The sequence below is a fragment of the Chelonoidis abingdonii genome, chromosome 4, assembly GCF_003597395.2.
Source record: "Chelonoidis abingdonii isolate Lonesome George chromosome 4, CheloAbing_2.0, whole genome shotgun sequence".
NCBI lineage: Eukaryota > Metazoa > Chordata > Testudines > Testudinidae > Chelonoidis > Chelonoidis abingdonii.
Window position 1 is genome coordinate 109,370,916 of NC_133772.1, and position 15,419 is coordinate 109,386,334.

Genomic DNA, 15,419 nt, shown 5'->3' on the forward strand with positions numbered 1-15,419 from the left:
CTACCTGTCTAGCCATTGAGTACAGACAGTCCCCTAGTCTCTCCAGTCTGTCTCACCACCCAGACAAACTGAACTTGTGGTAAAAGATTATTTAAACCTAAAATCCCCCCACATCAAGTTTCTCCCAGTCCCAAGAGGCCAGTCACTCACCCCAGATCAATTGGTACTCCAGACCTTAAACCAAAGATAACGCTGGCAGCCAATTCTGTAGTACACTAATTATTGGTTTATTAGGTAAAAAAAAAAAGCATGAGAGTTATTGAAAGGTGAAGCAGATAAAATATAATGAGTAAATCACAGTTTGTCACTCCAAATGGTGTCAGTGTTGTAATAAACTGCCAATTTCCCAAAAGTCCTTCAAGCTACCCAGAATAACTCTGGGATTCTCTGTCATCTTGTTCAGTTATTCTGCCTTGTTAGAATCCAAACAGTCCAGAGATGAAGGATCTTTCCATGAATCCATCTTTTATATCTCCTTTACTAGCTAGCTGACAGTGTCTGGATCCACGTTGTTGGGTTTTATTTTGTTTGTTTGTTTGTTTTTGTTTTTTTTCCCCTTTTGATGACAGATGGTGAGGAATGCACTTGAAGTCCTTGACTTGCTGTGAAATTAGCATATTCTGTTAAAGTCCTTAAGTCCTTCATTAGCATTTCATAAGATTTCTTTGATAGGTAATTTAGTTACAGTGTCATACATACATGTAAATGTTTGCTGTTTCATTATAACAGGAATAGATAAGCGAGAACTAAATAAGTAATAAACTATTAATTTCCATGAAGTTTAAATATCTGAATACACACTTACATATTAATAATTGCTTTGATCTACACTAACATACAAGTGAATTGGCCTGTGGCCCTGATCTGATCTAGTTTGCCAGTGTTACAATAGAGTTTTAAGTCAACTGGTCATACTGTTGATGATATTTTCTTTGAAACTGTAGGAAAACTGGGTAGTAGCTTTCTTGTCAAGGTCCTTAGTGGTTGGCTGTTTGCTCAAAGAATGTTGCTTTTAATGTGAAATGCATATTCACCTTATAAAAGCAAATTAAATTAAACAGTGATAAAATTTCTACTTTCTCATTTAATGGGACAGATTTTCAAAGCCAGCTTCCAAAATAACATCTGCATGTTTTAGTTTCCCATTTATTCCTTAAGCATTTTGTGGGTATTTTTACTCCCGTATGTCATAGAATACTATACTAGGGTTGGAAGGGACCTCAGCAGGTCATCTAGTCCAACCCCCTGCTCAAAGCAGGACTAATCCCCAGATTTTTACCCCAGTTCCCTAAATGGCCCCCTCAAGGATTGAATTCACAACCCTGGGTTTAGCAGGCCAATGCTCAAACCACTGAGCTATCACTCTCTGGTTAGTACTTCACTATATTTGGTTATAGCTATACCAGCTTGGATTGTGATCTTATCCTGCAAGATATGACAAGTAAGAGCAGGTCCAACTTGCATGGGAGACTGCCTAGAAAAGTTCAGGATGCTTCAGGAAGTGTTGTTGGTAATTTAGTGTGTTGTACTACTGAATCAATGTCTCAACATGTTGCTGGGGAGCACTGTTCTTTTAGAGGAACATAATATGGAGATTCTTGGCCACACAAACTTATTGAAAATCTAATGACACTTGTGCAACCTTTGTCCTTTGTGCTGGTTAAATTCCAATCAGAATAATATCCTAAATTATCCCTACAGTTCAAAATGGATTAAATTTTCTTAACTTGCTGACCTAAACTACAGTGTAGTGTCTGTTTGATTTAAGTAGCTACAGTACTGTGCATAAGAAGTAGCTGCATTTCAGTGGTAAACGTAGTGATTCCTGTATCTGAAGCTGTGGTACAAAGTGTTAATAACTTAACTGAGCACTGTTAATAACTGAGCACTGTTGACAGAAACTGCTGCCTATAGATTTGGGAAGTCCTCCTACAAAGTGGGAAACCTTCCATTAGGAATACTTGCTCCTCAAAATGGCAAAGATTTTTCATATGGAAAGCCGAACATGATCTAGACCTGGTAGAGGCCTTGACATTGAAGCTCCCTGACTGTCTGCTGCACCTGAAACATGGTGGACTAGCATTTGTCTCTCTCTCTCTTAAGTCCACCTTGCAGCAATATTGGTGTGTCACGCTCTGGCTCTGACATTTGACCATATCAAAATTTCCTCAAGGCCCTCCATATTTACTCTCTGGTTAGACCGACTCCCATGTGGACCCTCAACATTGTCCTCCTAAAACTCCTAGAAACTCATAAGAACATAGATGTGATCCTATATGGCCATTCTTATGGTCCATGTAGCCCAGTATCCTGACTTCAAACAGTGGCCAGTGCCAGATGCTTCACAGGGAATGAACAGAACAGGGCAATTATTGAGTGATCCATCCTCTGTGAACCAGTCCTAGCTTCTGGCAGTCAAAGGTTTAGGGACACATAGAGCATGGGGTTTCATCCCTGACCATCTTAGTTAATGATAAACTATCCTCCATGAACTTGGCTAATTTTTTTTTTAAACCCAGTTATACTGTTGGCCTTCACTGCATCCTCTGGCAACGAATTCCACAGGTTGACTCCTTTAGAACCACTGTCAGATTGCTCAGTACATTTGTTTACCATCAAAACTGTCTTTCTCGTTGCCATCACCTCAGCATGGGGGGTCACTGAGTTCCAAGCCCTCATGGCCAGACCACCTTACTAGGGTTGCCACCTTTGAGGTACAAAAATACAGGACATCTGAGATGATCCTTAGCCCATCCAAATGAACAGTTGGTAGTGTATACTGAGCACTCGTCCAGATTTCCTAGGACAGCTACCTGAGAAGGGGGTGGGGTGGAGGAGAGGAGCAATGATCATGGGGAAATCTGGACAGGTGTCAACTCTACACTTTACACATCCTTCCATATAGACAAGATGGTACTGAGACCACACCCCAGTTCATCCCTTAGCTAGTCTCGCAATTCTACCTGAAGAATCAGTTACCTTGCCATTCTTTTTTCTGAAACCTCCCTCAATACCTGGAGAAAAAGCTACATGCTCTCCCTCCAAACTCAAGGCATACTCGACCAGAGAACTGGCAGCATCTTCTGCCTGTCAGTCTTTGAGATCTGCAATATGGAGCAACCCACTGATTTCTGTTAAACATGCTATAGGCATGCCAGCTGGGTCAGATACCAAGTTCAGGAGCAGTACTTCAATCACTGTTTGATACAACTGAAATGTCTCACTTCTGTTATCTAGAGATAATATTGCTCGTGAGTCACCTACAGTGGGATCCACACTAATGAATACTCAAAAAAGAGAGAACATTACTTATCCTATAGTAACTCTTGTTCTTCAAGATGAACATAGCATGGATCCCACAACCCACCTGCTTTTCAGATTCCTCAGCTATCACTGCTTTAAATGGCAAGGGAATTGGTGGTGGGTGGGGGAGGGTTGTGGTGGTCCCACCCTTTATGGATTCGTATGGGAGCGTGAGGAGACACAGAACTTGTGCGCAGCCCCAACAGACACTGCTATTAAAACACCTTTAGTTTCATATATGTGAGATGAATGCGCACCTATGGTGGGATCCACACTGACTACAACATCACAAAGAACTACGGTTACTGTAGATTAAGTAAACGTAATATTGAGTAAAGAACGCAGAAAAGATGAGGCTAAAAACTGAATAGTGTTATCCTTGCGTGCTGTGTAACATAATAAGACAAATTTCAGTGCTTGTTCTTTTTGTTTCAGGTTAGAAGCAGACTTTATATAGGTAAGTTAACTTTCCTTATTGTTTCTGTGGAGTATGTTTCTAGCTACACTGTTAATTTTTAATTATTTTTATGATGGTGTTTAATAACTTGAATGTTTCAAAATGAAGCTACTGTTCTTCATAGGAAGGGAAAAACAACTTGCCAGTAAAGTTGCTGAACTACTTGAAGAGAAATGCAAAGTTCTTGAAAAACTTAGTCTCCACAAGAAAGAGGTAACTCTTATTTTTATTCTCCTCCTCCTCCTCCAATGTATGTTTTTAGCATATTGAGCCATTGTTGTTCTTTTGATCAACAGAAGCTTTATTTAAAATTAAATATTAAAAGCTTATATTTATTATAATCTTGCGATTCTTGGGGTTGTTTTTTTTTTTCATCCCTTGGTTCAAATTCTTTTAAATGTGATACAGATTTTAATGCATTCTGCCCTTAAATCATAATACAGTTCGTGGCATTGGAAATGTACTCCTAGACGTCTTGCTTTTATGCTCTATGTGCTAACCTTTCTAGGGCCAAATTTTTAAAGATATTTCGGCACCTAAAGATGAATGTAGGCCCTTCTGAAAATCCCACTAACACCCATTGGGAATTAATGTCTGGTGTGCCTAAATACTTTTAAAAATCCATCCCTTAATGTTTTAAACTTAATAATAAATTAATTTAAATTTTTAAAACAGTTTTTGATCTTACATACATTTTGATATCAAGTATCCCTTTCAGTATGAAGACTTAGAATCATCTCTAAAGGATGCCAGTCTTCTGAAAGAGTCAACAAATACAGCACATATTGAGGTAAAAACAGACTAAAAGTGGTTTTTCAGGAAAAACTGAAGGTGTCAGAAATGTACTTTTTTTTTATTTTTTTTTTTAAATCTGTGCAATTGTTTTGCTAATCCAGGGTTTCTCAAACAAGCACCAAGTGAGGCAGTGAATTAATTATGGAGTGGATCAGTTATGCGGGCAATTAATTTTGGAGCAAATAATTATGCAGATAGCTTTCTCAACCTGCTTCCCATAGGTGACATCCTGTTAAATAGCTGTGCAAACCCCTCAAATGACTGATGCAGAATCAAATGTATACCACAGTATTTTGAAAAAAAATACATTGTATGATAAATATTGCAGCATAAATTTTCAAAATTGACTTATAATTCTGATTCAAAAATGCACATTAATAACTTAAAATAGAATGTGTCTTGCATATTGCTTTAATCTAGAAATGAATCAATTTTTAGATCTCAAAAATTGAATTTATTTGCTAGAGGACTCCAAAAAAGCCTGGTCTCCCCATACTTCTCGTGAGGCTATTAAAATATAACTAATAAACTGATAAATTTACATAAATTTTCATTCTGTACTTGGAGTAAATGCTGTAAGGGTTGGGAATAAGACTATTCATATGTACGTGATTTAATCTCTACTTTAAACAAGGCTGCATGGAGATGTAACTTTTGAGGCCTTTTTGCACCTCTGTAGATTATTACACTGTTCCATAAAAATACATGACACAAACCTGTATTTAATTACTTTATAACTGTATATTTCTATAGGTTAACTATCAAAATTACTTGTTTTAGGCAACCTGTGAAAAACTGAACAGGTCAAACACTGCACTCAAGGATGAAATAGAGAATTTAGAAAAAGAGCTGGAAGAAGAGAAGTCAAAGCGATCAGAACAGGATGACTTGGTAAGGTTCAGAAAAAACACTTTCATCATGTTCAGATTTTTAAAACCAAGTTATTTTAATGTGTTATGTTTGTATATAATCAGAGTTATTTCTTTGAAAAGACATCTACTGAAAAGGCAGTTTTTCATTCCTTTTTAAATTTGTTTTTAAAATCATTCAAGGGATAATCCAAGGTAGTTAAGGTTCAGGAACTAACATGCAAGTATTTAGGAGCTAAAGATACAGCTTTATGTTGAATGTCCTAGATAGCAAGGGTAAGAAAAGACTTGTTTAACAACTAAATAGTTTTTTTTTGTACTTTCTTTGCAGTTTATTTAATGCTTCCAAATAAACTTTAGAATGTATGATGTGGAGAAAGTTCTCTGAATTTTAACTTTCTTTTTATTTAGAAAACAAAACGTTCTGCGCTGGACTGAGGGGAATCATTTTTGCAGAACCTCCAAAAAATGCAGTGTTTTTTGACTCATTTATCAACAGCTAATCTTGTTTTTCCCCCTTCTCCGCCTTCCCCTACAATATTGTGCTATTTATCATTGATGATGCTTATTGTCAGCCAAAGTAACTTGGTTCCATCTTGGGGATATTCAGGAAGTGGGGGACAGTCTTGTTTGGGTAGATAATGCTGAAACCAGCATTTTGTAGTTCCTATCAAGGGAGAAGTACTTTCCAGAATAACTTCTCTAGCTATATCATTAGGGAAGCCCACAGAACTGCTGTTTATCGGGCTGTATAAAAGCAACCATAGAGCCCTTATGAATTATGGTCTCTTCCTTGTCTGTGATGCCAGCGATGTTACTTTAGGAACTAGTTGACAAAGAGATTTGTAAGAGTACTAAATTCAGTGAACACTTACATTTTTTTAAAAGCTTTAAAATACAATAGTTGGAGGCCATTCAGCAAAAATATCCTGGATATGGAAATCCTTTCCTAAAATACTTTTAGGAAAATGGATTAATTAATGGTTCTCCAGTATCTCAGACAGTGCATGTACTATACATATTATAAGCATTGTAAAAAGAAACAGTATGTTACAAGAAAGATAAAAAGAAGGTATTGGTATGTAATCATATGTCACTATTGTACAGTCAAAAAATCTTCCTTAAGGAAAATCTTTGAAAAGAAAACTGGTATTGTCAGGCCTGCAAAGACAATCCTTACAATTTAAAAATAAATATTTTTACAGGAATACATTTTTAGCATTTACTGAACATTTTATCTCATAAAATTAGTTTGGTTGAAACTTTTTAGCCAAACTTCTGGAGGAACTTGTGTGAAAATAAATATTATGGCTTTACAGATGGTGGAAATACAGAGAAGAATGGAGTCTTTAGAAAATGAAGCAAAATCTATCCAGTCACAAGTGGCAGAAGTAAGTCCAGTATCTGAGGTTTTTGTTCAAATTAGGAAAATCAATTACTAAAATTGTTTCATCACAAATAAATACTCACAGGAATGACTTGACATGAGTATCAATACTTGTCTTCTAGGGCTCAGTCCTACTTTTTGGTATGTGGTAGCTGATTCATTTTACAAAAGAGCGTGGCAGTTACCAATAATTGTAAAGGACAATTACACTTTATTTTGTTAGTACACAATTATAAAACATACACTGACAAAAAATTTATTGTCAACAGCAACAAGCTTTTGGATCTTCAAATATACTGTTGAAGCAGTTTGCTTTCTTCTATTTCATTTAGGCCAAGACCACATTAAAAGTATTTCACATTAATAAAGAGAGACTTGAGACCTCTGTCCAAGATGCAATACAGGAAAACTGTCATCTTCAGGAAAGCGAGAAACAGGTATGTTCTTCCCAGTTTATGTAGTATTGTAGGTATGCATGGCACTTTCCACATAACTGAAGGTATAATCCCTGCTCTGAGGAGCCCATCATCAAATTGAACATAACAAAATGATCTAGGAGAGTGTGTGTGTACACGCTCTTTCCCCCCTCCCCTCCTTCCAGGAATACTATGGTCTTTAATTTTTATTTATATATAAAAAGTGGGGTGTGTGTGTGTGTCTTGTTATGTTGGAATAACTTATTTTAAATAATTTCCTTGGATCGATCTCTTGCTCAAAAGGCTATATAGAATATGTATATGAGAGAAGAAAGCTTAATAAGTAAGGTGTGAAATACTTGTTCCACCCATAAAGGGCAGCATGTAAAAAAAGCAACACGCTGATATTGAGAGAAGAATACAAAGGGGATGGAAAAAGGTTTTGCTGAGGACAAAAGAGGTTTTGGAAGAAATGAGAATAAAGATTTAGGCAAGTACATAGTTGAGGTACTCTGCAAAAGTGGCTATCAGAGGCTTGAACTTGATACAGATGGCAAAGACAAAGACAGGGTTTAAATAGAATAATAACTTAGCAGAGTGGCAGGTGAGGAAAATACTGTTACTGTAGTAGCATTTGGGACAGAATGGAGGAGAGCAGTGTAAGAAGTGGGGAGGCCAGATAGGAGGGCACTGGAGTAGTTAGGCAAGAGAGAAGCCAGGCAGTGAACAAAGATTTTTAGTTGCTGTAAACCAGAAGAGGAATGGTTCAGCTTTATGGTGGAAAAGAAGAGAATAGAGTTTAGAATGACACACAAGTTGCAGGCCTGGGTGATGGGTAAGATGTTGGAATGGTCAACTAGAGCTGGTCAGAAACGTTCCAACAAAACATTTTTCTATCCAAAAATGCCAGTTAGTCAAAACTGAAATGTTCTGCTGAAATATGTAGACTTTGACAGAAACCAGTTTGCCAGAAACTTACCGGGTTTCCTGCTCAGCTGCCCAGCTCCTTGTCAGCTTGCCTGGTGGGGAGCTTGAGAGCCAGGGCTTCTTGGCAGCCAGCCTGGTTAGCTGCTGGGGAATCTGGGCTTCCAGGACTTCCTGGCTTCACCACAGCACACCAGGTGGGCTTCTGCAGAGCTGGGGTGCTTGGATTGCCAGGACCATTTAAAAAAATTCCATCCTGGGTCTTCTGAAATAGAATCTTTTGAAAATTGTTCCACAGAAAACTTATCATGTCGGACTTTCTGTTTTAATTCAGAACAGTATTTTTGGAAATGTGAAATTTTCCAGGGGATGGAAATTCTGGTTCTCAAAGCTCTGTTATCAACAGTGAGAGTGGAAGTGTGGTTGTGATAGAAGATGAAATTCATTTTTTGATATGTTAAGTTGTTGGTAAAACAGATAAACGTCGTATGCAAGAGTGAACAGACTAGTAGTTGATTGGAAGTAGAAAGGATAGTGTATCAGGTAAGTTGGTTATAAGGAGAAGAGGAGACCATTGGAAGAAAATTATTCTCATGTACTTTATTTGCTTGAAGTCCATTCCTTTGGTCTTTATTCCTAATTGTACCCTTTACAGTACTTGAAAAAATGTACTAAGGTCAGAGAAGCAGTGCCTAATTTAAAAGTGAACAGACCAGTGTCTTTTATCTTTGTGACATGTATACCTTGTTGCTGGTTCACTTTTTTGAACCTAAGAGGACTTTGAATGAGGATGTTCTTTGCTGCTTCTCCTCTGTAAACAGGGACCTTTTAAGCAAGACAATATGAAATGCTGAAAATCACGTAACTTTATATTTAATCATTTTACACACATCAAAATCTGTTTTTAGCAGAGTTTTTTTATAAGGTCATAATTGACTCCTTTACAATAAACATTTTGTAATTCCTTCTAGGTAAAATAAACTTGCATGACATATTCAAGACCAGGACATCTGGTATTCTTAGGGTTTTGTGTTGAAATTTTTAATGAATAGTGCATACTGCAACTTCTTTCACTCTGGTATCATATTTGATATACTCCTTGTTGGAGGGAATAAAGACCTTACTAACAGACCAATCAGAAAAGGAAATGAAATTGTCTGTCTTGCTTTTTTTTTTCCTCTTAATGAAAACATTGTAAGCAAATAATTTGGTTTTCTTTAGTAGAGCATACATGTCCCTTTTTAGTTCTTTTTTATTTTATTTTATTCTTATTTGTGTCTCTTTTTCTTATCTCTTTTAAAGACAGAATCTCATTTTCACCAAAAGGTAACAAAAGTGTGTTTTTTGTTAATGGAAATCGGCGTACTTTCTTCCTTGGTCCTTTTACGCAGATGGGTCATAATCCTCTGGCACATCATCGCCATAACTATAACAGATCTGCTACCCTCTGAATAGATTAATGATATGCCAAAGAGAGGATTAAACATCTTAGTTTGAACCAAGACAACTGTTTATAAACATTTATTACAATATTTTTTTTTCTAATTAGAACGCTAGGAAAGCATACTGCCTTACCTCACTGCAGAATCCTTGTCCTTTCCATCTGCTGTAATCCTTATGGTGTACAAGAATCTGCTTTGGTTTGCTGTTTTTGACTCATGTAGAATGTATTTTTAAAGTTTAGTTGCTTATCAGTGAAGGGGATTTAGTAATAACAGCTGTGTTGGAATAATGAAAATTTTTTCTCCATTTTTCACTTTTCTAGTTTATGACTAGCGTATGACTTATTACTTGAAAGGGGACATTCTATGTTAGGTGACTTATCAGTCACTTTATTTTATGATATAAATAAGTGGCAGAATTACATTTTTAAAAAAAATAATCTTGATGGACAATATCAATGGTTATTTTTAAGCATTTTTTTTTTCTATTTTCCCATGGGTGTGATAATTTAAATGGGGATATTGAACAATATCTCATGAAATCAGATGTTAAGTTTAAAAAAGTTTAAAAGTTTTAACTGTTAAAATATAAATTGTCAACATCACATGTCAAGATATACAAAGTAAATAACCTTAAATCAAACTCTGTTCTCAAGCAACAGTTTTCTTTCTTTGGCTTTCTGTAAATTTCTGTTATCTATGGGAATATCTTCTTTGCTTTGTGTGTATGGTGAAATGGACATCTACTGATTCTGATAAAAATCTAATCATTTGAAGTTTACATACCACCTCTGTTTTATTATGTCTTTGAATTGCTTATCTTTGGCAAGCTGAAATTTAGACTTGCTTGTATTCTTGCATGAGGGTTCCCCTGTTTAACTGCCAGCTACATAGAATCGAGTGTTCTTGGTCTGATTAAAATTGATTATTCACTCCACTCTGTAAACTTGGTATGTTTAAAGATTCCAGCTGGAAGATGAACAATAGGCAGATGAATCTTTCAAAAGATTCTGAGAAATAGTTTCTTGAGGTTTTTATATTAAATATGCTGTTCTTAAAGAACAAATTTGCTTCAGTTCTTATAATATATGCAGACGTGGTTTAATTAGCTGACATATTGCAATCATAGTTTGTTAAAATAAATGTAAAGTCTAATAATTATTTCTTGTTTTTTATAGGACACTTCTGAAAATGAAATATTCCTGTAAAATTGTTAATGTAGTCCCAAAACCTTCACAACCAACCGCTGCCCTTCTAATTAACAAAAAGCTTGTTACAGTGTTTTTAGTATTCAGTGTCTGCTTACATAGAGTACTGATGACTTTGATTAGCAGCAGCATGTCTCTTAAAATATATTTTCACCATATGATATTAAGTAGAAAAAAATAAGTGTTAGGAGAAAATCTGCGGGTAACGTGGTGAATGAAATAGCTACCTCATTAATTTTATTCAGTAGAGAACTTCCAAGATATAAATAAAAACATTAATGGTACACTCCCCTCTCACAGCTTCGTTAGGGTGAAAAGGGAACAAGTGCTGCAGCTTAAGGAGAGTGTGGGAAATTAATGTCTTTTCTCTTCAACCTGTTCCCAGGAATCTGGATGATTATTAGCCAAAAATTCAATATTCTATTTTAATTGGCTTCTTCACATTCTGTATGTTTTATCTAAAATATTTATTGAAGTATTCATCTAAACGTGTTTTTAGATATCCTAGTAACTAATTTCACTAGACAGCTAGTGCAGCTGTCTAATAAGTTAGAGAACAGTACAGTAATATAAAATGTTGCACTGTTAAGCTCTTCAACATTACACAATCTTTAGTTTTGTTTAGTTTTCATGGACATGTGGTGGTGGGGTTTCAAGACAATCACCCCAGATATGCTGCCTATGAGTACAGTGTACATATGGCTAATTATTGTTGAAATGTGAAAAACACTGGATGATTACTCTTGATTTTGAACTTGATAGATTGTCTTAGTGATCTGGTACACTTTTTTAGCTTTTACAAGAAGCTGAAGGATGGGATGAACGATTTAGTGAACTAAATGAACAAAGAAAGATGTTTGAATCATCTAAAGCAGATATGGAGGAAGCTCTGAAAAACAAGGAAAGTCAAGTCAAGGTAAACTGCTGGTTTTAACTGTGTTTATAGGAGATGCTAAATATTAGGATAAGAAGATGTTAAGCTGTCTCAATTTGCTTCTTGCATTAACTTTATTTTTAGTTTTTCTTAGCTGCTTAGATTTAGGTTTGAATTCATTGAGTCCATTGGGACACTGTCCAAAGGCTACAGACAGAATTACAGAATCTAAAATTTGAAATAAATAGGAATACTTGTCTGAAAGATTCTTTACTTTGCAGACACTTTATATGTATAAAAAATACAGAACTCTTCAGATATCCCAGTGAGCATCATTAAGAGCCTTTAGTGGTGCTCCGCTGTTGTCCTGCTTCTTGCCTGTGTTTTAACGGGTAAGTAGTGGAACATGTAGAATCCTAGATAGCTAGCAGGCTAATTTGATACATTAATGAGACAGTAATAAAATACAGCAAAAGGTTGAAAATATGACTTAGTGTGGTAGTCAAAGTGCCTATATTTCATTTTGGATTTTAATTTTATTTATTTTTTGGTAATATCTAGACATTGACAGAATGTTTATTGAAGATGAAAGACTGGAGTATAGCAATGGGAGAAGACCACACTGAAGACAACCACTGGGATGCTGATATAACAGAAAATGGTGAGCTTTTAGGTACAATCAGAACAACTTCTTATCTAAGCCCTCCTCCCTCTTCTCTCCCCCTCTACCCCCAACAAAAAAGTATAGGTTAGTTGGAAAAAGAAAATAACTAGACTTCACACACAGCTTGTATTCAAATTAATTTGTTAAAGGTAGAAACTGGATTTCTTAACCCTGCAGGCTAATATGGTTTGCAGATGTGCTCCTCCAGAATACTAAATGCATCCTGCATTGCCATTTTTTCCTCAGTCAGCTCAGTTATGCTTCGTCAGCTGGGGAAGAAGTCAGTCCGTGTGTTAATGTGTCAGAAAAGAGTCAACTTTAATTTTTCCTTTCCACACAGAGTATGTCACATTGTACTTAGTGTGGTGGAAGCCAAAGCTAATTTTTATGAAAAATATATTCAGTAATTAGGAGTAGTAAGTGTACATTCCAGTCACAACATATCACAGTGCTGTTTGTGATTTCAGTGTTCTTCTTTCTATTTATGCTCTTAATTAGATGATCAGCAAAAACGAACTATAAAGAAGTTGATCTATGCTGCTAAGGTATGTAGTAACACTTTATGATGTACTGATTTTAAAAGTTCGGAGGGAAGAGGTCAGAAAAAGTGAGGAATAAAGAAAACTGCTATTTAAAGTACATGCCATGTTGTTATGTCTAGTAATGGACATAAATAATTGTATCAATGTAAACAAAGTTTAGGATATCTGTTTTTTTTCTAATTTTTTTTTACCATACTTTAAAAATTCTAATTGACACTTTTTTTTTTTCTTTGCCAGGGTCTAGAATGAATGCAACCTACCCTATTTCAGGAGGACAGGGCCTTAGCTAATTGGATTTCCAAGCATTAGTCAATTGATGTTACAGCCATAACATAACATTCTTACTTTAGTATTGTATTATCTGAGAAATGCAGTCAAGTAGAATTGAGTCTTTTTCCTCCAGTAATGTTCACACTTAATTCCCCTTTTATTTTATTTTAATGTAGTTAAATGCTTGTTTAAAAACCCTGGAAGCAGAAAGAAGTCAAGTATATTTAAAACTGGCAGATGAAGATAAAGCTAAAGAAGAACTTAAAGGTAATTACATTATTTTGTTTTAAAAATAACTGATTTTTAAATAAGAGAAGCTATTCATGTCCTTAAATAACCCTGGCTTATTCATTCAATTTTTGTGGAAAAAATACTAAGTTTACACTAATAGCTTTATTTAGTTAGCTAAAAATCCATTAAATTTGAATTGAAGTGACTTAACCAGTTCTAAAAATTTTAGCCATTTAACCTTTTAAGACAAAAACTACAGCAATAATATAAACTGCTGAGATGCCATTTTTAATTTGTTACCCCACTTCAACTGGAAATGCAACAGTTGTCACTCAAAATAAATATACTGAAAATCTTTTTTCAATATTGCTATTGAAAATATGTCTAATGGCTTTCATTATAAGATATTTAGATATAAATAATGGGATCTTTAATTGTGAAATACGTTTCTAATCAAGTAGCGATTAATTCATTATATTTAGTTGGAAAACAACATTACTTTCTTCTTAAAATACTCTTAAAGTACTCTGGAAAGTACATAGTCACCTCTTTTTTTCTTTGGACAAATTCTGCAAAGGCTTCATTCTAAGGAAATATATTTTAAAAATAAAATTAGTGCAGCTTTATACAACTGGCATCTAATTAGCCAATGCCTTTAACCTAAATAACACTATCATCAGAAAATTGGACTCGGTTTTAAATGCCATATGCCTGGTGGCCTTTTGGATGATTCTATCCTCTAATGGAGCAATTTTTCCCCTATAACTTTTAAGGATCTCCTACGATGACCCATCAGATAGATGTCCTTCTAGACTGACTGACTAGCCTTTTTCCCCATTTGGACCTTTGAACTTCAGAGGTTTAAATATATTGAAAGGAAGCACGGTTTGCAACTGAATAAATAAGGAGATTGATATTTAAATTATCTCCTTGCTCCATGTTGTTAACTATCATGATGCTTCAGGGTTAACCCCAACTGGGATGAATGGGCCATTTCTACACTGCTGTGAACTATTGTTCATGCTGCTTGTCGTCTTGAGCACACTTAAATAATAATAACCAGAAAATCTGAAAGTTTAGACTTATGGATTTCAAAATGGCATCCTCCAGAGAAAAGTACTGGCCTTCTGAGCCATTCCAACTGCAGATGGGGAAACAGAGCTTAAGTAACTAAGTCAAAGTCATACCAAGTATGTGTTAAATCTGGAAGAAGTATTCAGAACTCCTGACTCCCTGTCCTGTACCAAGACCAGTAAGCAATACTACTTCTCAACTGTACAGTCTGTGGAAATCTATCACAATGCAAAAAACCAAACAGTATTCTGTGGACTGTAGGTAGGAAGATGTCTCCCTGTGTTACTTTCCAAATGTCAAACGGGCCTTCATTAATAAAACTGTAAGGCCCTTGGCCTGCAATGTTTGTACTTTCTAAGATATTATGATTTTGTTTTAACTTCATAAACTATGCGCATTATTCACCTGTCTCTAACTTTGACAGAACGCATTGAAAACCTCCAAAGTGAGCAGGTCTCCTTGCAGTCTGAAAACACACGTTTTGAAAGTGAACTTCAGAAGCTTCAGCAAAAGCTTAAAGTAATGACCGAGCTATATCAAGAAAATGAAATGAAACTACACAGGTACTGATACCATTATGTTTTTACATTAAGCATTTAATGAATGATTAAGGGAAGACTGGGAAATCATTTGACTTTTCAGTTTAAACATATCAACAAATTTGTGACAATTTGTTGAAAGATAATTGTCATATCAACTGTAGTTTATATCAGCCAGATTCCTTATAATTTGGCTGAAAGTACAGTATACATATGAAAACCTGAGCGTTTGTGGTAAACTGATATGTAGCTGAATAAACAGTTTTTTTTACATGCTTGCTTTTTTAGATGTGGATGTGATTATTACTAATTTTTGAAGTGATGGATGAAATATATTGGGAACATCCATGATACTAATCCTTGAAATGCTTGGATAAGAAGGGACTGTATACCTCTTGTGTATTTATCACCGTAACTGTTTTAT

General features: G+C 35.4%; 1 protein-coding gene across 6 annotated transcripts in view; it reads left to right on the forward strand.

Moving 5' to 3' along the window:
* Positions 1–15,419, forward strand: part of MIA2 (MIA SH3 domain ER export factor 2) — a 59,644-nt gene that overhangs the window by 23,032 nt on the left and 21,193 nt on the right. For 4 of the 6 annotated variants that reach the window (XM_032801999.2, XM_075065543.1, XM_075065545.1 and 1 more), the window contains 11 exons: positions 3,739–3,760; positions 3,885–3,973; positions 4,479–4,550; positions 5,336–5,446; positions 6,744–6,815; positions 7,144–7,248; positions 11,595–11,717; positions 12,237–12,348; positions 12,838–12,884; positions 13,328–13,418; positions 14,881–15,019. In XM_032801999.2, the coding sequence (XP_032657890.1) occupies positions 3,739–3,760; positions 3,885–3,973; positions 4,479–4,550; positions 5,336–5,446; positions 6,744–6,815; positions 7,144–7,248; positions 11,595–11,717; positions 12,237–12,348; positions 12,838–12,884; positions 13,328–13,418; positions 14,881–15,019 (983 nt within the window). The remainder of the gene's footprint in view (positions 1–3,738; positions 3,761–3,884; positions 3,974–4,478; positions 4,551–5,335; positions 5,447–6,743; positions 6,816–7,143; positions 7,249–11,594; positions 11,718–12,236; positions 12,349–12,837; positions 12,885–13,327; positions 13,419–14,880; positions 15,020–15,419) is intronic. The other 2 variants (XM_075065542.1, XM_075065541.1) reach the window with 2 other exon arrangements.